The sequence below is a fragment of the Notolepis coatsorum genome (assembly GCF_963971535.1).
Source record: "Notolepis coatsorum genome assembly, chromosome: 3".
NCBI lineage: Eukaryota > Metazoa > Chordata > Actinopteri > Aulopiformes > Paralepididae > Notolepis > Notolepis coatsorum.
Window position 1 is genome coordinate 176,684,218 of NC_140167.1, and position 25,189 is coordinate 176,709,406.

The 25,189-nt window shown below is 44.6% G+C and overlaps 1 protein-coding gene across 1 annotated transcript in view; it reads right to left on the reverse strand.

Moving 5' to 3' along the window:
- Nucleotides 1-557: 557 nt before the first annotated feature.
- LOC311225303 (gamma-crystallin M3-like) overlaps nt 558-25,189 on the reverse strand; it is a gene marked incomplete at its 3' end in the record, with an annotated part of 111,155 nt that continues 86,523 nt past the window's right edge. Inside the window, exons 2-3 of the mRNA XM_084310526.1 lie at nt 1,022-1,270; nt 558-836 (exon numbers count right to left, since the gene is read on the reverse strand). Of these exons, the coding sequence (XP_084166652.1) occupies nt 558-836; nt 1,022-1,270 (528 nt within the window). The remainder of the gene's footprint in view (nt 837-1,021; nt 1,271-25,189) is intronic.

Here is a 25,189-nt window from a genome sequence, read left to right on the forward strand (position 1 = left end):
TACATACACAAGGCCTACCTACTACAGGCTACAGTAACGTCTGCGATCACAGTATCCGACTGCCCGACTCCCCCCTGTGAGGCGCACCCCCCCCCCCCCCCCCCCCCGCAAAAAAATATTAAGGTCCCTTGGCTCACCCAAAGACCATGCTATGCTATTGTTCGCACACTGAGTAGGATCATATGTCTAATTTAGCTCAACTCTAAACAAGATTGTTTACCTTTGTATCATAAAATATGATCTAAACATCCTGGTTTGAAGTTACAAGAAAGTTGCTTAGGCTACCTCACTTTTGAGGTGATGCTAATGCAACTAAGCTAGTAAATACCGACCACTAAACAGGGACAGTGTGCTAAAGCATTATAAATACTGGACGCTCATAATGGTGAGAGTATTTGGCAAAAAGTCAGCATATTCTTCTAAACACAATTCGTCATTAGATCCTTTCATAAAAACAACACTAGATGAACTGGAAAAACGTTTTGTAGATACAAGTTATTTATTCATATTTACTGATAACAGTTTCAACACGGTTTCAACACTTGAAACTGATATGTCTAACAGGAGTCCATAATGCGCCTGATGGAGCCAATCCTTGTGCCCATGGTCATGCCCATGTCTCTAACGGTCCTGTACTCTCCAGGCTTCAGGTACATCATCCTGCCTCTGAAGTTGGGCTGCTCGTACATCAGCCAGTGGCCGTCCATCACGTTGCAGGACTGGCAGTCGGACATGTGGAAGCGCTCCTGAGTGGAGTCACAGTCCTCTGTCAGCTCGTGACTCTGACCAGCGAAGTTCTCCCTCTCATAGATCTTCATCCTGAACTGTCCTCTGTGCTGTTGGAAAGAATAAAGAATTCAATATATTACAATTTTATACTTTCAAATGTAGATCCTCATGCGGAAAGTCCCTCTGTGCTGTATTGGAAAACACATTTGACATTTATATCTGTATATTTCAGTAAAATAAAACGTTATTTACACAATCTAAAGCCATCAACTTTACAAATTAGTGCACATACCATGGGGATCATACGGCAGGAACGGACGCAATCACTCATGGTCATTCCCATCAGACGCTGGTTGTCAGGATACTCTCCCCTCTTCACCAGCATCTGGTGGCCCATGAAGTTGGGTCTCTCATAGACCATGAAGAAGCCGCTATCCACCCTGCAGGAGTTGCACCTGCTCAGGAAGGAGGTGAGCTCAGGGCAGTCGCTGCTGGTCTCATAGGAGCGACCCTGGAAGTTCTTGTCCTCGTAGAAAGTGATCTGAAAACAGAATAATATATTTCAGGCAGTGCTAATATTAAAAAGTAAAATAATGTTTTTAGCTTAACATGAAACATGAAACCCCTTTTGAGGTAGGAAATAATCATCATCCTAATGCAGAAGGTAAAACAGGTGTAGATGTCCTACCTTGCCCATGGTGATGCTCTCTGCTGTCCGTGACTGCACTGGTACTTTGCCCACCTCACTGTCACTTTTATACCCAACATGATAGCTCAATGTTTGTGCCATTGTTTTGAATGCCTTACTCAGCAGCGTAACAGAGAGGGCTATAATGTCATTGCAGTGTAAATTGGTATCATTCCAGAATGTATGCATCTGCCAACTGCTGTCGCTCTCCTATGGAAACAGGTGGGCTCTTTCTTTCAGCGTCACAGCTAGCTCTGTTGTGGTAAGCACTTCAATACATGTAGCTTCACATTATAGCTAATAATTACTACAGTACATTACGTCGGTAGATAGAAATCTCTTTATGTTTTACAAGTACTATGATTTACTCTATGATTCTATAATGATACTGTGTGAGACAGGTTCAATAGTTAATTTAAAACTATAGTATAGTTCAATAGAAACATAGGTGAAACCTACTTATATGTCTTTGACATCAATAACAACAGTCAGCACTCCTATACAGGCATATTTTACAGGGATAGTTCTGATTTGAGACATTAACTTGATCCCATTGACTTTGCATTGGTTTGAGGCTAACTATCCGATGCCAGTATGAGGAACAGCATGGATTGTGCTGAGAAACAACTCTATCAAAGTAAGAAATGGGGCTAGGGTAAAAAATGCATCTGAACTACACTTTATTATTATTTATATATTGTTTAATTATTATTTATTTCCTTTTTTTCCTCCTCACTATCATGTAAACCAACATCTAGGTGTAAGCACTGGTAGCTCATTAACACATTCAGCGCCAGACCCGGGATAAGTCGGTTAACTCGCCATTGCTTGAGCGCCAAACCCGAGAAAACCCGGGTTTTAATCGTTATTTCTTTTATTCGCTATATCCATTCATAATTCATCCATCCAGCCTGATGTTATCATTGGGAATGGCTCTGAGATCACAAACGGCCAATACCGCCGGTATTGCACATCATTGGAAACCCTCTGGCTTGGGGTGTACGTCGATCTAAGAAGTCCGGTCCAGGTTTTCGTTCTCGGGCATGAGTAACGTTTATAACACATGGATTGGGGTAGGGCTGGGCAATTAATCGAGAAGAAAAATCGCGATCTCGATTCATAGACCTATGCAATCTCACAGTATTTCTTTTAACACATTCGGGGCCATTTGGATCCGTCTAATCCAACTCTATACGGCCAGCAAATCAAAACAAACTTTCATTGTGCGTGAGGCTGTTTGTAGAGCTAAATCTATACTTTATAGTATTGCTATCTGTCCATTCTCATTGCCAATTGACACTATAAACCGTCCCTTCAAAATGACTTAAAGAAATAATTTTTTCATCAATACGTTCCCATTTTATAGCGTCTTGATAGACCAAGGTTTAGATATATAATAGAGAGACCAACCATTAAGCCACATCACTGAGGCTATGTCCACACGATCACGGGTATTAATGACACAGAAGTTTTGAAAAAAATAAACCTCTGTCCACACAGGTGAATAACCGCGTATAACCGCGTACTCACGGCGACTGGAAAACCAGCAACCGATACATGTAATACAATGCCAAAGCAGTAGGCGGCGATGTTGTTCAGACATGAAGGCCATTTCAACCAATCAGAAAAGGTTGAACGCTCACTACACTTCCTGCTTAAAAACAAAACAAAGCCGCCATCTTTAAATACCTTGCGTTAGCCATTTAGCCAATGGAGCATATATTTTTCAGCAAAGAAAGAAAGTGCAATAAACAAACGGATACATTCACTGTGTGTTCTGCCTCTCATTTGTTGATGAAACAAAACCAACAGCAACACAATTTACCACCAAGAGCGGATAGTTTATTCTCACAAAAATATCTCCGGTGTTGTTAGCTACATGCTAATGTGAATGGCATTATCTATGTATAGTATATAGCTTACATGCTAACGTAATAATGTGGTAACGTTAACGCTAGTATAATGAATGGATGCAAACGTTAACACATTGCAGAATGGGTACAATACAATACGGCTCAATACAAACAATTGTTAAGGGGATGCAGTCTGGACTGGGTTCCTTATAACAATAACTTGACAACACCAGTGGCGTCGCGTGGGTAAAATAACAGGGGAAGCCAAAAAAAAATTATAAAAAAAAAATTATTAAATATTTTTATTATTATTATTATTATTTTTTTTAAGTCAAGCAGTCACCATGTACACTACAGTATGGCTCGGCGGCCAGTCAAACTTTATTTTTATTTATTTAACAGATTGCAGAATGGGTACAATACAGTACGGCTCAATACACACAATTGTATAAGGGGATGCAGACCAGAGAAAGACGTTTGTCTTGTTTACATCAGGGTCATTAATACTGCTGGAGCATTGGTTCATTTTTGGTCCGATTTATCCTTGCACGATTTTGCACGCCGCGTGGGAGACACATATTCGGTTGCAAAAAGGTGTCCCACGGTCTCCTCTATGGCCGTGAATATTTTCACGCGGATCGGAATCACGGCGCGCCCGTGGGACACTTTTCCGTTTCGGCGAGTTTATTCCACGCTTTCGGTTTTTCGGGGCTACATGTGAATGAGTAAAAGTTGCGGGACGCCCAGATGTTTCCACGATAGAAAGCTCGCGTGGATCCCATAATAGGCTCACTTAATACAGTGTTTTTAAAATCACGCAACATTTTCAGGATCGCGAGCCGACCTTTTCCCCTCGTTTTCGATGATGGAAGTGATTTAGGAAAAGCTTCGGCACGCCGAGAGGTACCCGTGGATTTAATTTCGGGGCAATATTCGGCCCGTGGGAGCAGTCACGGGTTAATACAATGTTCAGAGTGCAGAGGGGAGGTGTGCAGAGGGGAGGCCACACTCAGGATTCTTCTCACAGCCCCGTTTTAAACTTTTAGGGTGTGGCAGTCAGCTCGAATCTGATTGGCTAGGATCGGATTTGGACTCTAGATACATGAATCACATGGTTGAGGCTGGAGAAAGAGACCTACCCCCTGCCTCCTCTCCTCTATAGCTGCAGTGAGCACAGTGAGTCTGACAGTGTGTTAGAGGGAGTGAGGAGAAGAGGGAGACATTAAAAAAAAAAAAATTATAACACAGATGCACAGATGAAAAAGAATGTAAACTATATTAAAAAAAAATTATATATATATATTTTTTTTTTCTTCATATTTCATATTTGATATTAATTCATATTTTAATAGGGAGGCATGGCTTCCGTTGGCTTCCATAAGGATTCGCCACTGGACAACACATGAGTTTAGTTTAGCCGCAGCTACAGGTTTTACTCTGGTCGGGTCAGAAATGCGACAACAGACATCAGTCGATCACAACACTCAACAATACGTTTCGAACAAAAGTTTGTTACAATCTACTTGGGAGAGCTCTGCTGTAAACACTGGTGTAGCTGGCTCTGCTCTAATCACTCTAACCCCATGCTCGGTTGCTAACTTGCTATTGTTTGCGACAGTCTGCCGTGAACATGGGAAATAATTGCGACAGCTCTGCTTTAAACACTGGGAATAACCTCGGTTGCTATGCCCACACGCACCCACTGCAACCGGGATGTAGGGGTGGGCGATATATCGAGTATACTCGATGTATCGCGGATTGTTCTACCCGAGATGTAGTACTGTACTATATCCGGAACATCGAGTATTTAGTTTATATGGCGCCGCCCGCGGCCGAGAGACACTCGCAGTGCTTTCCTCGAGAAGGGACGGCGGAGCTATAGGCTAACGTTAGTGTAGTCAGGGCTGTACAGTGCGATATAATGTTGCGGTTGTAATTTCATTAGACAGACCAGCGCGGACCTTTAATAACATGTAATTTAATTGACACGAGCAATGAGCTAACGGTAGCTGCTAACCAAGGTATCCATTAGGATTATGCTAAGCTAACTAGCGATAGCTGCTAACCCTGGTAAACTAGGGTGACCATATTTTGATTTCCAAAAAAGAGGACATAGCGTGGAATAAACTCGCCGAAACGGTAAAGTGTGCCACGGGCACGCCGTGATTCCGATCCGCGTGAAAATACTCACGGCCATAGAGGAGACCGTGGGACACCTTTTTGCAACCGAATATGTGTCTCGAATTTGCTCCCACGCGGCGCGCAAAATCGTGCAAGTCTTGTTTACATCAGGGTCCCCCATTTTCAATTCATCATAAATGTACAGTTCCCTCCCCCTTGTATATATTTACTGTATGTCACAAATGTAACAGTACTGCTTTGAGGTCTTTCTCTGGTCTGCATCCCCTTAACAATTGTGTGTATTGAGCTGTACTGTACCCATTCTGCAATCTGTTAATAAAGTAATCAATCAATCAATCAATCAATCCCGCAGTGCAATACTCCAATTCAGCCATTGGGTGGGACGGTCATGTGACCCAAATCAGCCAATGGAAGCGAGGGTCCTTAAAGTGTGGGTCCTTAAAGTGTTGCGGTCCTGAGAGTGTTGGTGCTCTCGTCCTGCAGCTGGATACTATTGCCTCACAGCGCGGCCGTCAGCGCGCGGCCCAGAGAGCGCCGCTGGCTCTGCGGCTCTGCAGCTGCATGCTTCTCCGGGAGTCCGGTTGGATAATGCCATGTAAAAAGTCGCATGCCTGACATATCGGCATGTAACTCGAGAACCGAGGCACGGATTTTGGCGATCCAGATGGCATTCGAACGGCAACGAATAGCGCTTTAATTCTGTAATTTATATGTTCGGCGAAAAATGCAGCCCCGAGCCTTCAGATGCTCGCAAAGGGCCCTGAAACTGAAACTGAAAAACAGTGAAACCCCGGACATTTCGATGAATTAATAAACCCCCCCCGGACGCCCCGGACAGGGCGTGAAAAGTGGACATGTCCGGGCAAAAGAGGACGTTTGGTCAGCCTAGGTAAACGGTCAAAGCGGACTCCACAAGACTAGTTCCATTCGTGAGGAAAGGGGGTGGGTTATATTGACAACGCTTGACAACAGCAGTTTAAACATAACTTCATATTTATTAGTTATTCGTTTCTGTATATCATTCAATTTCCATCTCCGTGTGTCTCCATCTCCATCTCTTCCTGTTTACATTCGAGTGTGACGTTATCACCTACGGCAGCTTAGACGATCAAAACGCGAACCTAGAACAAACCCAGAGGGGGGGGGGGCTGGCTCTCTTGTTCATTCTCGCCCCCTCTCTCTCTCTCTCTCTCTCTCTCGCCCTCTCTCTACATTCAATGATTTAAAGTAGCCAAACGTTACAGACAGTATAAATACTAACTGGATAGTTGATGATATAAACATTTAATTTCATTATCTGAAATATTCTAAAATCATTAAGTCTGCTATAAGCCATTATACCTTTGTGTGTGATTATTATTTTCTCACAGTAGGGTGTGTATATATATATATACATATATATATATATATGTGTGTGTGTGTTTGGCTAAAGTGGATTGAAAACACAGTACTGTGTAAAAGTCTTAGGCACCCAAGAGTTTTTATATAAATTGTCTTAGATGTAAATAATTTTTTTTATTAGTGTGTCAGTAGACTACTCTTAGTACATTTTCATAAAATTATTTTTTAAAGCATCTTCATGGTTTAATAATGCAAACATATGTTGCAGGGACTTATTATAATCATCATATTGGCGTGACTGTATGCATCAAAGGGTTAAATCAAGCATTTTTAAGTGATTTAGAGGAAATGTAAAAATATCGCGATATATATCGTGTATCGCGATATAGCCAAAATATATCGCGATATCATTTTTGGCCATATCGCCCAGCCCTACCGGGATGTGCGCAAAACTTCACCCTGGACTCCGGTTTTCAAAGACCGCGGTTGCAGTGTAGCAAAACCCCGGTTGTGTGTGCCCGAACAGTGCAACTGCGCACATACAATCATGGTTACATTAAATCCAACGCTCGTGTGGACGGGGCCTGAGAGAGACAGGAGACCAGTAAGCCACATCACAGAGAGACAAGAGACCAATAAGCCATGTCACTGAGAGAGAGAGAGAGACAGGAGACCAGTAAGCCATGCCACTGAGAGAGAGAGAGAGAGGATACCAGTAAGCCATGTCAGTCACTGAGAGAGAGAGAGGGAGAGAGAGAAGATGAGCTCCTGATTTTTTTTTTGATCCACTTTTTCTCCCATTTTTCTATATTTTCTCCCATCCCAATTTCGTATCATCCAATTCAACCCTCCCCTGTCATGAATGCTGTTTCTTGCCTCCCACAAGCCGGCTGCAATGTGGACTAAGTCATACATAGCACAAGTCCCCTCCGGTACTTGAGGTAACAGCAGTCGCATCTTTTCACCTGCGCAGCTCGATCTCTTAGTGGCGAGGAGTAACGCGTGGGAGGCTCACGCTGCCCCCGACACTTCCTGATTCTACTGCGCAGGCGCACCAACCGACCTGTAGGAGACGCGGTCCACAACGCCCAATCCCCACCCTTCAGTTTCCCTCCCCGTAATACGGCCAATGTGTATTACTGCGGACGACCAGCTAAACTGAAAACAATGTGGAGAGCTGGATTCGAACACGCGAACCCAGCGTCTCCACATTGGTGGCGAGTGCCTTGCCCACTACACCACCTAGCCGCCCTAGATGAGCTCCTGATTTAAAGGTGACATGTACTATAAATGTCATTTTTCAGTCTCTAGCATTGTATTATAGTAATAGGAGTTCATATCAATGTGTTTTAGTGTCTAAATACCATATTGGCGGATTGCTCTGATTCAGCTCAGCCCCTTTCCTCCTCCAGTAAATCAGGCCATTTTGATTTGAACGGCTGATTTACGTCATTCGGCCGCTGGGTAGCAGACAGTGATGTGATTGGCTCTGTGGTTGTAGCTAATGCCCGCCCACATTCTACCTAGACTGACTGTACACAGCGAGTGGAAACCATTTCCTCATACTCTGCATGGGGAGAGAGAGAGAGATAGAGAGCACTTGGGGGGGGGGGGGGGGGGGGGGCCTGCCTGCCGCGCGCCACACACACGCAAACGGGAGATTGAAAGAAAGAAGAAAAAAAAACCACAAGCTGTCACGCGCCGCAAACTCTCATCACCGAGAGGGAGAGAAAGGAAGAGAGAGGGAGAGAGGGGGCCTTGTCAATAACGGCCTGTCTTTTTCTCTCTCTCTCTCTCTCTCTCTCCCAACCCTTCCCTCTCTCTCTCTCTCACCCCCTCCCTCTCTCTCTCTCTCTCTACCAGTGCAGACTAACCTTGTTCCCAGCTTTATCTCGAGAAAGTGCAGACTGTGTGGACTGACTGTCACTCAAAGTGCTTATGGGCGGAGCCAGGCCATAACAGCCTGAAATCTTGAGGCTGAAAAATGATGGTTTTGAGTACTTGATTAGAAATATAAAACAATGCATTTTTTGGAAAAAAAAGAAATTGTGTAAAGTTGCCCAAATAGTGCTAGGAATAGCAGTACATAGCCCCTTTAATATTTTACTTTTGATTGTTAAGAGAGAGATAAACATCTTGGACAAGATAAATACCCTCATAAAGAGGGCTGTTATATTTATATATATGTAGCTGGGAACCTCAGTGTGGGTCTATTTAGCAAACTTTTACTTGCTAAGTAAAGCTAGCTAACACTACTGGCTAATTAGCCAACCAGCTAGCTCCAACCTACACAGGCTGTTTCCTACACTTTGAGTCTCAGCCTCCAACCTAAAGAAAATAATAACACACTGCAAAGAGCAAAGCAATTTTTTTTTATATCAAAATCAAACCAGGTAGGAAATATAACTGTAAGCTATAAAGCTGAAATTAATGTACTTTATATTGTTAGCTGCTAGCTAAAAAAAAATCGTTAGCTATTTATTAGCTAGAAGACTGTTTCTATAGCATATTTAGCTAGGAAACCTCAGGATAGGTTTACATATCCACCATAAAGAAGACTGCTATATCTGTATATAGATAATATTTAGCTGGAAAACCTCAGTTTCACTTGGACTTGCTAACACTTTGATGAACATTGTTACTCAGCTGATAGAGTTGTACCCTTCTTGCTGTCTTGTCGTACAGAACTTGTAAGTCGCTTTGGATAAAAGCGTCAGCTAAATGACTAAATGTAAATGTAATGTAAGTAAAGCTAGCTAACTCTACTGGCTTACTAGCCAACCAGTTAGCTCCAAACTGCAGTCTTTTCCCTACACTGTGAGCTCCAGCCTCCAACCTAAAGAATAACACTGAAAAGAGCAAACCAGGTTAAATAATACAAATAAAATGTTGTATTAGAATAAACGTTATCTATAGAATATTTATTTATTCAGTCTATAGGTTTATTTATCCACCCTCATAAAGAAAACTGTTATATTTGTATATAGATAATTCAATATATTTAGTTGGGAAACTAGCTAACTCCAAACTACACAGACTTTCCCTACACTGAGCCCCAGCTTCCACTTAAATATATATATGTATTTATATTAAATAATATTTTATTTTATTAGCTAGTTAAACATCCCAGCTTTGTTTATCCAGTTGCTATAGCAACATGGACACTGAGACAGCAGCACTGGCAGCAGCAGGCATTTTCCTTCCCTGTTTTTTTGAATATCCAGAAGAGATCAAATCAGAGAACACGAGAGTACAGTTCAGACATAGATTACAACGAGAATACCCAGAGACTTTATATGCTGACCGCTCTAAAAACACTGGTGTTGTTACCAACTTGCTATTCTACACCGAGCATGTCACTGCATGGCATACAGCCATATCAAAGCACTACAGCTTTGTATCCAAGAGAGGGATCTGCAAGGGGAGACAACTTCAGATCTTTGAGGACAGAGACAAGGACCAATGGAAAAGGCTCTTTTGTCAACCTTTACCAAAATGGTACGGTCATGGTGCAAGGTAACGAAGCTGCCCTTGGCTCCTTTGGACAGGACTTCCCCACTCTGGAGAAGGTGGCAGCATCTAGAAAGGACATAGGAAGCATTCTGAGCTCTCCCATCACCACAGGCACCCCGACAACAGACAGCCAGGTCCACAGCACTGTCCAAATATCCCCTATTCCTGGTCATAACAACCAGCACCCAGACCACCACACCGTCAGCCTCCTGAGAGACAGACTGGCTCTACTAGAGGTGGAGCTCACTGAGCTGAGAGAACAGCAGCTCTCCACCAGCCCCACACCCTGACCTCCAGCAGTGGAAGCACCAGCTGGAGTCTGCTACACAGGAGCTGAGGGAACAGATCTCCAGCCTGCAGAAGGGCAACCGGGCCCTCACCACAGAACTTAGGGAAACAAAGGACATCATGAAGCGGGAAATAATGCAGGTGAGAAACGAGATGTCAAAGGAAATATCAGCCATCATGGTGAAGCTGATGTCTACCAGTACAGAACAGCCACAACCCCTCACCCCTCCCAACCTTCCCACCACTGAGCCCCCACCACCCAGCGAAGATGCAGCCGAGAGAGGCCTTCAAGCCCTCAGGGCCCCCTCCTCCCTCAACCCACCCACCACCAAGCCCCCACCACCCAGCGAGGATGCAGCAGAGAGAGGCTCTCAAGCCCCCCATGCCCCCTCCTCCCCCAGCATCTCACACAGTCAGCCCACCACCCTGAAAAAGGACACTGAGGTTGCTATCCTAATAGACTCAAATGGCAAGTTCATCCAAGAACAAAAACCTTTCCCCAACACAAAAGTGTCCAAAATCTGGTGCCCCATATTAGAGGATGCACTGCAAATCCTTGCGCACCCCGAGTTTGGCACACCAGGCCATATTATCATCCACACTGGCACCAACAACCTGCAGGAGGAACAGGAAAAGGTTGGTAGTCTGGTCACCAGAGTAGCAGAGAAAGCAGCTGTGACCTTCCCAGACTCACGCATCACCATCTCAACCTTGCTACCCCGCAGAGACTTTCACCCCAAGACCATCAATAGGGTGAACGCTGACATTACCAGAGGATGTGCCTCACTCCCAAATGTACACGTTGCACATCATATATCCATAACGCCAGAGCACCTGTACGACCACTCTCACTTAAAAAAGCAGGCAGTGGGCATGTTTACAAAAACACTAAAAGATGTGGCACTGGGCCGTCAAAGCCTCCATCTTACACCAGCCAGAGGACCTCCCAGGGACCCCCACTACGCCTCAGACCCCATCAGGAGCCAAAGACCTCCCAGGAACCCCCACTACGCCCCAGACCCCACCAGGAGCCAAAGACCTCCCAGGGACCCCCACTACGCCTCAGACCCCATCAGGAGCCAAAGACCTCCCAGACATCCATCCAGACCCAGCGCACCCCACAGACCCCCCGTCCACCAGAACATCACCAGCTCCAGCAGCACAACCAGACAGGCCCTGGCTACTACCCCTCAACAAACCAGAGACTCTACCAGAACCAAGAGCCTGGCCCTCGGCCCCTTCCCAGCCTACAGCATGGAGATCATAATAGTCGCATAATACACACACACTACTCGCATGGCGATCAGGAATTGGAATAATCTTTTTGGAGAACATCTGATCTGAGGTAAGCAATTTATTTTACCAGTCTTAGGATAATCTGATCTGTTTTCACCTATATATCAGCGTTTGCCCCATGTATGTGTGACTGTGTGTGCGCGCGCTGATCAGGAAATGAGAGAATATATTTTTCAGATCGCTTCTCTAGCGTGCATAAGTACACATATACTATCGATAATCTAGCGTTTATTTGAAAACGATTCATAAATAGGCCGAAAAATTACAAAGTTTTTTGTGTATTCCAGAATATTCCAGTAAAGGGCGATTATCACGGAATCTTTATATTTTCCTGAAACTTTCAAGAAAACGAGGGCTTTTCAAAATCCTATAAAACGGAAATGAACCGATTAAAAAACAATCCGTTTCGACAATGTTGACTGCAAAGTCATTGATAAGCGACGGGCAGATTAGACACATAGCCATAATTTAAGACAGAGATTATGCGTTCACAACGCTATCATTGAAGTGGGTGGTGGCATTCAACCATGTTTTACCATGTTAACAGTGGCAACCAAAGTGTTAATAGGGGTAGAGGATCAGGAGGATTAATCATTTGGTATAAATCTGATCTACATCATCAAATTGACCCCTTAACACATTGGGCACCATGGGTTATACCCATCAATATACCCAGTCTGCCACCACTGTAAGTGTTGTGAAGGGCCAGATTAAACGGAGAATATATATTTATCGTTTGATATACTTTGTATATTATTTATATATATACACGGAATATCCCTTTACCTGCGTTCAGACCAGAGTAATATTCGCTCTCCTATTGGACAGCGCCCCCAGGCGCCAGCGCGCAAGCCCCCAACGGCAAGTTCAAAGACAACTGCAGGCATGTCAGAACATGCCCGGAGTCAGCGTAGTAATACGAGACAAGGACTGAGGTTGGGACTAGATATTCACTTAAGTATATATATTGGCGCAGGTGTAAACAGCAGTAGTTCATCAGTTCGTCTAAGTAGCTGTTTCATCAAGTTCGGTGATACAGTGAAGTGAGCAACCTTAGGTCTAAACAGAGCATTGAGAACAGCGTGCGAATAGAATGGTAAAAGTGTCAGAGTTTAATGAAGTAACGTTGAGTTCGACTTAATCTAATGTGAAGTAAATAGTCGATCATTTATTGTATATCGTGCGGCCACAGTTATTTCGTGTGTAGCATTACCCATCGGTTCGTCGTGTCTTTAGCTAGTGCACTTAACCAGGCTTTGTGGCCTAAATACGTCGCCCACACCCGAGGAGTCCTAGGCGGAGAACCGCTGGACATGTACACAGGAGAATCGGCGTCGGCGATTGCAGAACCATTCCTGGTTGGATTATATTGATTTGGGACGTGACCACCGGAGAAGAGCATCGTTGATTTCCACTATCGTTTGGGATTCAACCTCGTGAGGATTACAACTCGGGCCTGCCTCGTGGACGGGGCTGGCTAGCTGTCATCAATGCTGTCGGGCATTTTGGATTACAATTATTGCTTTTGCTGCTGATCAAGGGAGTTTACAAGAACCGACTCCTGTACCTGGAGTCTCTTTATTCCTCATTGAATCAGACGGAGTACCCGAACATTCCTCTACCCTCCAGGCCTTACACCCCGGAGGGAACCCATTGTCTCCAGTCGGTACCAGTGTTGCCCTATATAATTGCTACTATACAACAGGTGGCGTCAGCTTAGACCCATCATAGGATTCCTGCTATTCTTAGTGACTTATGCTCTTGACTGACTTTACGTATATTCTTCGCCATACAAGCGCGACCCTAATTCTCATTCTGTAACCTAACGTTGCCTAATAATAATAAATTACCCTCCAATAGTATTTCTGTGTCAATGCCGTGTTCTTGTGGGTGTTCACCATCTATATTTGATGTACTGTCTGGCCAGTAATTAAAGTACATAACTAGCAGTGGTTTAATCTATCACAATCTTTAATACAGTCAGGGTTTTGTAACCCCTCAGTTACAGTAAGCCTATGGAGATGTTTCCCTTCTTTGCAGGGCTATAACTTTTTAAATTTTATTGCTATATTGACATTACTATGGCCCATTCAACATCGATTATCTATCGTTCAGGATGTGGGAACGTTATATTTGTACATTCATACATTGTTGTGTTAACACTAGAACAGCCGACAAGGGGTCAAATGACCCCTAGGCATTTTCAATAAATGTATCCTCATCACTCGGTCGAGCTCCAGCTCTGTCACTCAATGACTTTTCCTAAAAGTACCCGTTTTATCTGGCACGGTTCTGAAATTTCAAAATGACGTCAGGAAAATGTAATTAGAACGTTATTCCACATATATATGAGCGTCTAGCGCAGGGGTGGCCAACCCATGGCGCGCGAGCCACATGTGGCTCTTTTGCCCGCCAATGTGTGGCTCTTCCATCCCAAAAAAAAGAAAAAATTATAATATTTTTATTTATTATTATATATTATAATCGGTTGTGCTGTGTTTTGGTATACATCCAATTAGGCTTTTACTCAAGACATTGTGCTTGGTAAGGAAGTTTAAAAGTCTGGTATTCATAATACTACAGAAAACCTTCCCCAGATTACTGTTCATTCTGTAATTATTAGGGTCAAATTTGTCTCCACTTTTATAGATTGGGGTTATGAGTCCGTGATTCCAGATGTCAGGAAAATATCCTACACATAGGCGTTCGGCCTATGAGGCTAATGAGGCTAACGCGGTTATTGGTAATCAATAAGCTAACGCGGTTATTGGTAATCAATAATCAGAAATTTGGAGGTAAAAAAAAACGAGAGAAAAATTTTTTATTTTCTGTTACATATTGTTTTCATGGGTCATAGTCTGTAGGCTGTTGTTTGTGTCGCATAACAAGTATTGTCCAATTTGCCATGGTGCCTTAAAGAATCACTTAACCCTTTCACTACCACACTACATAAGGTTAACCCTTTCACTACCACACTACAGACAGGCAGTGAAAGGGTTAACCTTCTGTATTGTCGCAGTGAAAGGTTTAACCCTTTGGTAGTGTGGTAGTGAAAGGGTTAATAACTTCCCAAAAGACTGTGAACTAAGATGGAATCCTGTGTTAACTGGTTTATTCTTCTATATTATTTTAATATGATGTTTCTAGTTGCCTTAGTTGCTTTTACTGGATGTAACTGAAAGTAATTTCTCAAGCCCTACCGTAGTTGTTTCAACTCATCTTAACAAACGCTATTAACTCTTTATAAACTGTATGTTGTAAAAAAAGAAAAAGAAGAAAAAAAAGAAAAGAAAAATATGAACACTTGACTGTAAAATATATATTGTTTAATTGTTTTTATCATTGTACACATATTAGAAGGAATTGTAAACTGAGATATACTGTTTTATCAACAAAATACTTATTTCAATAAATATTCAAATTTAAATTCATCAATTAATTCAACCTTTATTTATTTCTCGGAAATTAATCATTGAGGGCAGGCCCTCCTTTACAATTATGCAGAGATTATCATTAAAACAAAAATGTAATTAAATACATTTAAAGAATCATACACAAAACAAACAAATAACTTAAAACAATTGCATACAGGGATGGGGAGGCTTATGCACAAATGTTTGAACTGCCGAAAAGGTATCAGTGCATTGATCTAGGAGATGAAGTGAGTCCAGCACTAAAACTAAAAGCAGTCCTTCCCAACTGAGTCTGTGCTTGAGGTACTTGCAGCCATAGATATTGTAACGTTTTACGTTATTGACGACTCTCAGAAGTTATTTCTCACGTTGGTCCTTTATTCACAGTTCTCAGATACAGCTTCGGTTATCGCTACCACTTCCCATGCCTCAAGAGACTGCACCCTAGGTGACACACCCTCTTATAGTCTTCCCAGGTCAGCCCCTGCCCCCTCCCCTCTGCCAACCCCCGGCCTGTGTGACCAACAGCGTCGCCTGCCAGCCCCAGGTTGGCAGAGTGCAGAGTGACAGCTCGGCTGACCAATCACCCAAATCCCAGCGTCGCTACAATATATATAACTAGATGGCAAAGCGGAGTCTCCAGCGTAGTTCACCGGTGGCCATCTTGTCACAGTCAACTGTCAGTGACAGTCAGTGATCTGCACAAACAAAAATACTCTTAACTCGCTGAAATCTTGCCGGATTTACAAACGGTTTGGTTTATTACAAACGTTAACGTGGCTATGATTCAGGATGCTTGAACATGTGTAACGGATAGTACCGCGAAGCACAGTCACGAAGGACTTCAGATGTTGTAAAGTGACTGGGGTGAGTAGCGGTACTATGGGTTAAACTTGACAACAGGTTCAAAGATAACTTCACATTTATTGGCAATTCGTTTCCTTATATCGCTTCCTCCAGGTTCCAACTGTGTTGACAAAACGCAATCCTGCTCAGCTCAGCAGAACGCTCAAACTCAAACGCGTGCTCTCTCTCTCTCTCTCTCTCCCTTCCCCTCTCTCTCTCTCTCTCTCTGTTCAATGATTTAAAGTGGCCAAACGTTACAATATAATACTAACTGGATAGTTGATGATAAACATTTAATTTCATTATCTGAAATATTATAAAATCATTAAGTCTGCTATACACCATTATCCCTTTGTGTGTGATTATTATTGTCTCACAGTAGTGTGTATACATTGTGTGTGTGTGTTTTTAGCTAAAGTGGATAGAAAACACAGTACTATGCAAACGTCTTCTTAGGCACCCAAGAGTTTTTATATAAATTGTCTTACAGTAGATTATTTTATTTTTAATAATAATATAAGCTGCATATAAGGAATACAACCAAATCCTCTGTCATACCATAAAATGTTATCATTATTTTGCATAGTGTTGAATCGCATCGTATCGCCCCGAATCGCATTATGTTGAATAAAATCGTATCGAATCGTATCGTATCTCAACAGGGGGTGAATCGTATCGCATCGCCCGGTGCTTCAAATGTATCATTAATGTATCGTATCGTTGGCACCGTATCGAGATGCACATCGCATCGGCCTCAGTGATGGAGATGCACATCCCTAGTGCGCGCATGTGAGTGCTTGTATGTTGTGTGAGAGGGTGTATGCAAGTGTGAAACTGGGGTATCAGCAAGAGCAGGAGGGATCTACTACGAGTGTGTTGAGTATATTCTTGAAGGCAGTCAGTGAAGTAAGAGCTGTAAGTTTAAAGGCCAACCTCTAGGTTAAACCCTACTGATCAATTATGGGTAGTTTACATCATTGGTATCTAATTTCATTATTTATTTTTTTCCATTTGACACCGGAAATGCCACTCTGAAAGAGTTAAAAAGGTCCACGCACGAATAACATCAAAAAAGCTTATCAAACGCCGACGTCACAACAGGTGTGGCTTGCATATTAATGAGCCGAATCTAATGTTGCTTTTCCACTAAAATAAAGTACTCAGTTTGTCTCCGTGTGGGGAGGCAGGGCTGCTGGTGATCAGCATGAGAGCTCCAGAAATGTCACGTGAAAAACTGCAGACCACTGATTGGTCAGAAGAGAGACGCGTCACTGTTTGGGGAGTCTGAACGAAAACAGAACGCCGCCATCTTTAATGTCTCGCGTAGGATGTCTTATGTATGTTTGCAGCAAGAAACAAGTGCAATAAAAAAGGATACAGTCACTGTGTATTCTGCCTCATTTATTGATGAAGCAAAACCGACATCAACACAATTTGCCACCGAGCGGAGAGTTTAGTCTGACAAAAAGATCGCTGATTAGTTACGCTTGTTGTTGGGGGTTAGGGACGTAACGTTAGTTAGCCTAATGCTAACGTTAGCAGATAGACACGAGAGGCTAGGTAACGTTAAAGCTTGTAGAATAGACACAATGAGGTAACGTTAGCGTTAGCATAATAGACACAACGAGAGTCTGGTTAATGTTGTTATTTGTGTGCCCCCGTCCCCGCGGAGGAGCTTGTGGACTCGACAACAGCGGCGGCCGCAGGACGCCGGAGCCCGCAGCGCTAGTTAGCTCATAGCTATCGTGTAACACTAGCCTTTGCGGGCTCGGGCGCCCTGCGGCTGCCGCCGCCGTCGCGTCCATGGGCCCCACGGCAGGGCACCCGTGGGGACGGGTCGGGGTGTACAGAGAGGAGAGAACCATTTTGGGTCGGCCGTTCATGCCGGCCAGCGAGCCGGATGTCGGGATATGTTGTTAGCACAATAGCTACCAAGCTAAGCTATGTTATCTACTAACGTTATAAACACAATATGTGTACAACGACACAATGATTTACATTATTACAAATATGGTAACGTGGTTGTGGCTTTTACAAATAGTGGTTAGCTTTAGAGATGGATGGCTATAATCACGGAGCAATAGTGAGGTGAAACAGATACATTTCCATTCGGCTAGTAGTAGCAAGCATATATCTATGGTAGCAAGGCTCTCTGCCTGCCACTAGCTGTGTGACTCTCAGCGCCCCCTGGTGAGCCCCCTGTTGTCCTGCACCTGTTGTGACGACATTACACGCGCACGTTATGAATCATTGATTAAAATATGCACGTGCGTGGTGATTGTGTTGGGCAGACAACATTTTGATAAAAACGCTAAAACTGGGTCAATTTCAATACTTTTTTTTCCCCTTCTTCATGAAAGCCACTGTTGGCCTAGTCCACATTGTTTATTGAACAAAAATACAACGTGGAGGTTGACCTTTAAGGGTGTCTTGAAAAGCACTCCAGTCATAAGCTGCTGCAAAGTGAAAGGAGTTTCGGCCGAAGGTGGTCTTGGAGCTTGGATGTATAGTTTGATGAGCTTGCTTGATCTTGTGCCATAAGTGCTATGATAAAGGTGGAGCAGGGAGGAAAGATAAGGTTGGGTCTTGCCTAGGATTGTCTTGTAAATGGAGTGAAACCAATGTTGGAGTCGGTGGGTGTGGAGGGAGGGCCAGTCAACCAGTTTGTAAAGGTCACAGTGATGTGTATTAAACGGTGCATTGGTGGCAAAGCGGATGGCAGAATGGTGAAGAGTGTCCAGTTTGTGTAGAGCCGTCTTTGAAGCCATTTTATAGATGACATCACCATAGTCCAGGATGGGCAGGACAGTCATCTTTACAAGAGTGAGTTTTGCGGAGCGTGTGAAGGAAGCTTTGTTAACACTTTGAATGCCCAAAACGACATATCTAGTTTTATCAGCCCCCCCATTGAGTGCCCATGACGAGAAATATAGTTTTATTTTTTTATTAGCGATCTGAATTCATATTTCATCAACCGAGTCTACCGTTGGTAAACCAGCCCCACCAGGCGCTCAGATGTGAAAAAAGCGCCCCCTATCGTCTCCCAGATGGTAATGCACCCTTTTGGAATGGACTCAATGAAAATGGATGAGAAAAAAGAAAAACTCCGGAATCCACATTTTACTTCTCACGCATGTAACCGGAGCCGATCAGATTCATTGTGGACCCTCAGAACAGCGTGTAATATGTCTTTACAGTACGTAGCATTGGATCAATAAAAGGATCGATTTTTGGAATGGCGATCAGGAATTGGAATAATCTTTTTGGATACCATCTGATCTCAGGTAAGGAATCTATTTTACCAGTCTTAGGATAATCAGACCTATTCCTGTCGAGTCGAAATGCCATAACACTGTCTCATAGCCTGATCGACCGACTCAGCGGAAAGGTGTCTCTGGCCTGCAACATCGGCCGGAGCACCTATCTTACCCCTGAAGATGAGAGTTCCCTGGTGGAGTACTGCTTGTACTCTGCCAGTTATGGGTTTCCGCTGACGAGGTCGCAGGTCCTGGCCCACGCACTGGCCATCTATAACCTCCGCCACCCAGGGAACCTAAACACATCCCTTGGCCAGGGGTGGTGGATTAATTTCAGGGAGAGGCAACACCATCGCCTCACGATCGGGATCCCGGACACCATTGACCGTGGGAGGGCAGTCTGCGCCAAGAGGGGGGCCATAGAAGACTACTTCAAGCTCCTCACCATCACATCGTCCCATGTCCCGACATATGGTGACGGCCCTTGGCGCAGCTCACAGTACATCAGACTCACTGTGAGTTGTTAAACAGAACATAACAGTGTATAATAAAAACAACCCAAATCAAACAACAGCAATCCGTGGCTCCGTACATCAGCCCGGACCACAATCAAGCGGAAAAAGGAGAACCAGCCACACATAGCCCGGTGGGGGGGTCGTGGCCACAACTCCCTCACCAGAGTAAATGTGAACCCGGTCCGCCCGTCAAAATAACTGTATGAAAACAAAATGACACGTCAAAACAGGAAACAAATGATGTACACAATATCTACTTCTAAAGGACACAGGAATGGAGACCACTCTAATGTTCCTACCAACACCTAGCAAGAACAAGGCTGCGGATGAATCATAAACACATACCACAGACCTCAACCTCACTAAGCATGAACCTGTTAAAAGGCCAAAAAATATCTAATATCGAAGTTCAGGAGAAAACGTCCTTGGCACCGGACACCGCCGTCCGCGATGGATCTCCCTGGACATATTTCTAATCACAATGTTCAACGTATGGGATGACCAACACTAATCTAGTTGGGCTTGTGGAGTGTGACCACATACATTTGGGGGCCCAGAGGAGAGAGAGAATTTGGTGCGGTCAATGAGAGGGACAGAGAGAGATGAGAGAGACGGTAGAGTGGGAGACAGAGTCCTATAATACGAGGCTTCTTCTCCCGGTATCAAGTACAGGAGAGTCCATGTCACCCGGTGAGGAGAGACTAGGCATAGCTTCCTCCCATATCTGGATATCACGATCTGGTAATACGTGGCAATGGACAGCTCCACTTCCTGCACAGTCAGTGGGGGAGAAACGGGGGAGGAGGAGTAGAAGAGGGGAGGAGAGATAACACCGTGGTGGGGACTGTCATGGCTCTTGGTAGAATACTGAGAGATGGCTTTTTAGGAGGATACAGAGAGATGTAGCAGCGCCAGCTACAGAGTCCTTGTCCTCGGTGAGTGCAGCAGCAACCAGCCTTCAGGATGATAAGAGTACTGGCATCAGTGACACAAACATATCCGACAAAGACAGACCCGTATTCGTCCAAACCGCTCCATGGCTCCACAGCGGGGGGTCCTCTGTACCGCTGCTCCGCGCTAGCCCACGACCCCAGGTCGCCAGGCCCAGCAGGACCTCGACCACAGAGCCGTCAGGGGATGTAACGCCACAACTTAGTGTTCCAATGTCTCATACTCCACCTCCTCTCCTCTATGAGCTTCCGGACCTGTTGCTGTCAGTGTGGTCCAGCTGTCACCATGGCCCGTCCCCCCTTGACAGAGGAATCCATGGGTCCGTGTGGGATCCGAGCAGAATCAAGTCCGCTGCCCGCCCCAGAGTCACAGAGAGAGAGAGAGAAGAATAGAACAGTGGCCCTCCCCGCCAACATTACCAATCAATCCAACACATTAAAATGACATCCAGACAGAGATTAGAATAAAACGGCAAATTTAAAATGAACCAGACTCAAAACCCAAAAAGAGTAAAAAGAAAAAATACAAAATCGACACCCAAAAAATTTAAATAACATAAAATAAGGACCAACTAGGGAGAGAGAGCGAAGCGGAGTGTCGTGTGCGACGTGCGCGCAGTCAGCGCGTGTGTGTATCAGAGTGTGTGTGTTCATGTGTCAGTGTACGTGTGTGTGTATCAGAGTGTGTGCGTGTATGTGTGCCTGTGTTCGTATTAGGTTGTGTGTGCGTGCAGACAACGTGTGTGTGTGTGTGTCATGATCGTGCGCGCCAGTGTAAGGGCGTGTGCTAGCGAGATTATCAGCGTGTGCGTCAGAGCTTGTAGATGCCAGTGTGTTTCGGGGCGGGACCCGCTGTTGATAACCTCGTTGTGAAAAGGGGCCAAAAAACTCTAGACCTCCCTCGTGGGTTCCCCTGTCCCAACAGTTCCGGGCCCAATGGCCGGGTCTTCCGCAGGTATAGCAGTATGTGAGGTTCCGCTGTCGCTCTGCGCCCCCTTTCCCCCGTCGCGCACGTCCAGCCATCTGTCAGTTTGATTACAAAATACAGACACATGACTTGTTGGATGCAAGAGAGAGAGGGGGACGCGTCCACGCTGCACCATCATACAATAATGCACACTGAAGCCGTGAGCGGTGTAATGCCGCACATGACTGGGCAGCATGCAGCAGACCTGCCCTCAAAATCCCCAAAACCAAATGCACTGTGCAAGGCAGGTAACCTACAAATCCAAAGATTCATTTAAACTTGCGTAATTCGGCAGTCCAACAAGTCGAAAGTACTAATCTTCTTGGAGTGAAGCTGGATAGCACTCTGTCTTGATCTCAGCATATTAATTATATTGTTTTTAAAATGGGAAGAGCAATCGGTATTTCCAGGAGACGTACTCATGTCAGATAGTGCAACGTTTAATTACACGTGTCACGTTTTTAGACTCAAACATGAAAGTTGTAAAAGATACTTAAAGATATAAGAGATGAAACACTTTTGAAGGTATTTATTATAAAAAGTTTAACAAGCAATGTAATATAAAAGTGAATAAGCAAAGTATTTATACAAGGTGAATATAGCAAGGTACAATTTGAAATCTAGATTGTTACAACCGGCCGGTTGAGTATATTAAAGGAAATTATAAAAGTCAAGTCATTGTCTCAGTCCAGCATGTCTCGTCCGTGGAGTCCATTCCGTCTGTTCAGTCCAGTCAAAGCAGAAAAAGTCGAAGTGAAGTCAAGTGAAGTGAAGTGAAGTGAAGTGAAGTGAAGTGAAGTGAAGTGAAGTGAAGTCCCCCCTTGGCTCTGGGGGTGATCTTTATTAGCGATCCCATAGTTCAGTGTGTATGTAGTGTCTCTCCTCAGTGCACGTTTATGTGTCTTGTGTATTGGGCAGCCTGTATGTCCGGCGTGCATGAGTGCATGTATCGCACGTTAACGTGTAAGTAGGTGCGTGTGTGGGTCTAAGATAACGATCTGTGATTAATGGAGACTGGAATATGTGACCACTGGATGACCCAGCCGTATTTCACCGGCTTGTGACATCCTGTTGAATTTATGTGATCGGCTAATCTGGTGGGTGAGCAAGGGTGTGTGTGTGTGTGTGTAGGTTTGTGTGTGTGTGTGTGTGTAGGTTTGTGTGTGTGTGTGTGTGTAGGTTTGTGTATGTGCTTTGAGGGTGTGGATGTGTGTGTGTGGGTTCGTGTGTGTGTGCTTGTGTGAGAGGAACGGTACCATGTACCAGGGGTCAGCCTGCAGGTCACTGATCTGTGAGTGGTCCTCTTGTCTGAGAGAGAGACGTAAAACCAGCTTTATATAGTGTAGTGATGGGAGAATGTCTCCGCTTATAAAATTACATGATACGTGTCATATTTCATCAGTCCCCCCTCTCCCTACCCACAGGTAGGGAGAAAATGAAATAGAAGGGGGACCTCAAGCAAAATCACCAACAAACAACCACATAATAAAAAACACACCCAACCGGCCGACCCACAAGAGTCAATAGAGAAATGGCACAATCATCAACCTCTCTACTGTTTTCATCAAACAGAGTCCTGCATGTGGCCAAAAAACCTCCCGAGACAAACGGCCCAGAATGTACGGCCAATAAAGAACACATGAATAATAACATGCTTAAAAACCATGACATAACTGGAGGATAAAAGGCACACATCGTCCCATAGTCCCGCTATTATGGTAACGGCCCTTGGCGCAGCTCACAGCACATCCGACTCACTGTGAGTTTGTCAAACATAACATAACAGCGAACAATAACAGTGCACAATAAAACATAACAGTGCATAATAATAACACAACAGTGTATAACAAAACACAACAGAGTATAATAAAACATAATAGTGGATATCAAAACAGTGCATAATAAAACATAACAGTGTATAACAAAACATAACAGTGTATAACAAAACATAACAGTGTATTAACCCAAACCAGGGCGTAGGGCGCCAAAAGGCCCCGTAAAAAAACAGAAAAATACAAAAGAAAAACGAAACTTCACCGCCGGCCGACGTCCGCGACGGATCACAGCTCTACATATCAGACTTGTACGCAACCTTGTGGAGTGTGACCACATACAATGGGGGGCCCAGAGGAGAGAGATGAATTGGTGCGGTATAGAGAGATGAGAGAGAGAGTAGAATAGGAGATAGAAAAGGCTAGAGGCCTATGACATGAGGCTCCTTCTCCGGCGCGTATGGGATGACCAACACTAATACATCAGACCTATACGTAACCTTGTTGGGCTTGCGGAGTGTGACACCTCGTTGGACTTGTGGAGTGTGACCACATACATGTGGGGGCCCAGAGGAGAGAGAGAGAATTTGGTGCGGTCAAGAGAGGGACAGAGAGATGAGAGAGTAGGAGACAGAGTCCTATAATATGAGGCTTCTCCCCCCGGTGTCATCCGGTGAGGAGAGACCAGTCACAGCTTCCTCCCATATCTGGATATCACGACCTGGTAATACGTGGCATTGGACAGCTCCACTTCCTGCACAGTCACGGACAGCCCCACATCCTGCACAGTCAGTGGGGGATAAACGGGGGAGGAGGAGTAGAAGAGGGGAGGAGAGATAGCACCGCGGTGGGGACTGCCATGGCTCTTGGTAGAATACTGAGAGATGACTTTCTAGGAGGATACAGACGCCTGTCCAGGAGGATACAGAGAGATGTAGCAGCGGCACACGTCCCCTGTCAACCTCAGTGAGCGTCCATCCCAACGGCCGAGTCCTTGTCCTCGGTAAGTGCAGCAGCAACCACCCTTCAGGATGATAAGAGCACTATGGTCAGCGACACAAACATATCCGACAAAGACAGACCCGTATTCGCCCAAACCGCTCCATGGCTTCACAGCGGGGGGTCCTCTGTACCACTGCTCCGTGCCAGCCCATGACCCCAGGTCGCCAGGCCCAGCAGGACCTCGACCACAGAGCCGTCGGGGGATGTAACGTCACCACTTAGAGTCCCAATGTCTCATACTCCACCTCCTCCCCTCCATGCTGTCAGTGTGGTCCAGCTGTCACCACAGTCACCATGGCCCGTCCCACCATGGCCCGTCCCCCCTTGACTGAGGATATCCATGGCTGAGTATTGGGTCCGTGTGGGATCAAGTCCGCTGCCCGTCCCAGAGTCACAGAGAGAAAGAGAGAAGAATAGAACAGCGGCCCTCCCCGCCAACATTACCAATCAATCCAACACATTAAAACGACATCCAGACAGAGATTACAATAAAACGGCAAACCTAAAATGAACCAGACTCAAAACCCAAAAAGAGTAAAAAGAAAAAATACAAAATCCACACCCAAAAAATTAAAATAACGTAAAATAAGGACCAAACAGGGAGAGAGAGCGAAACG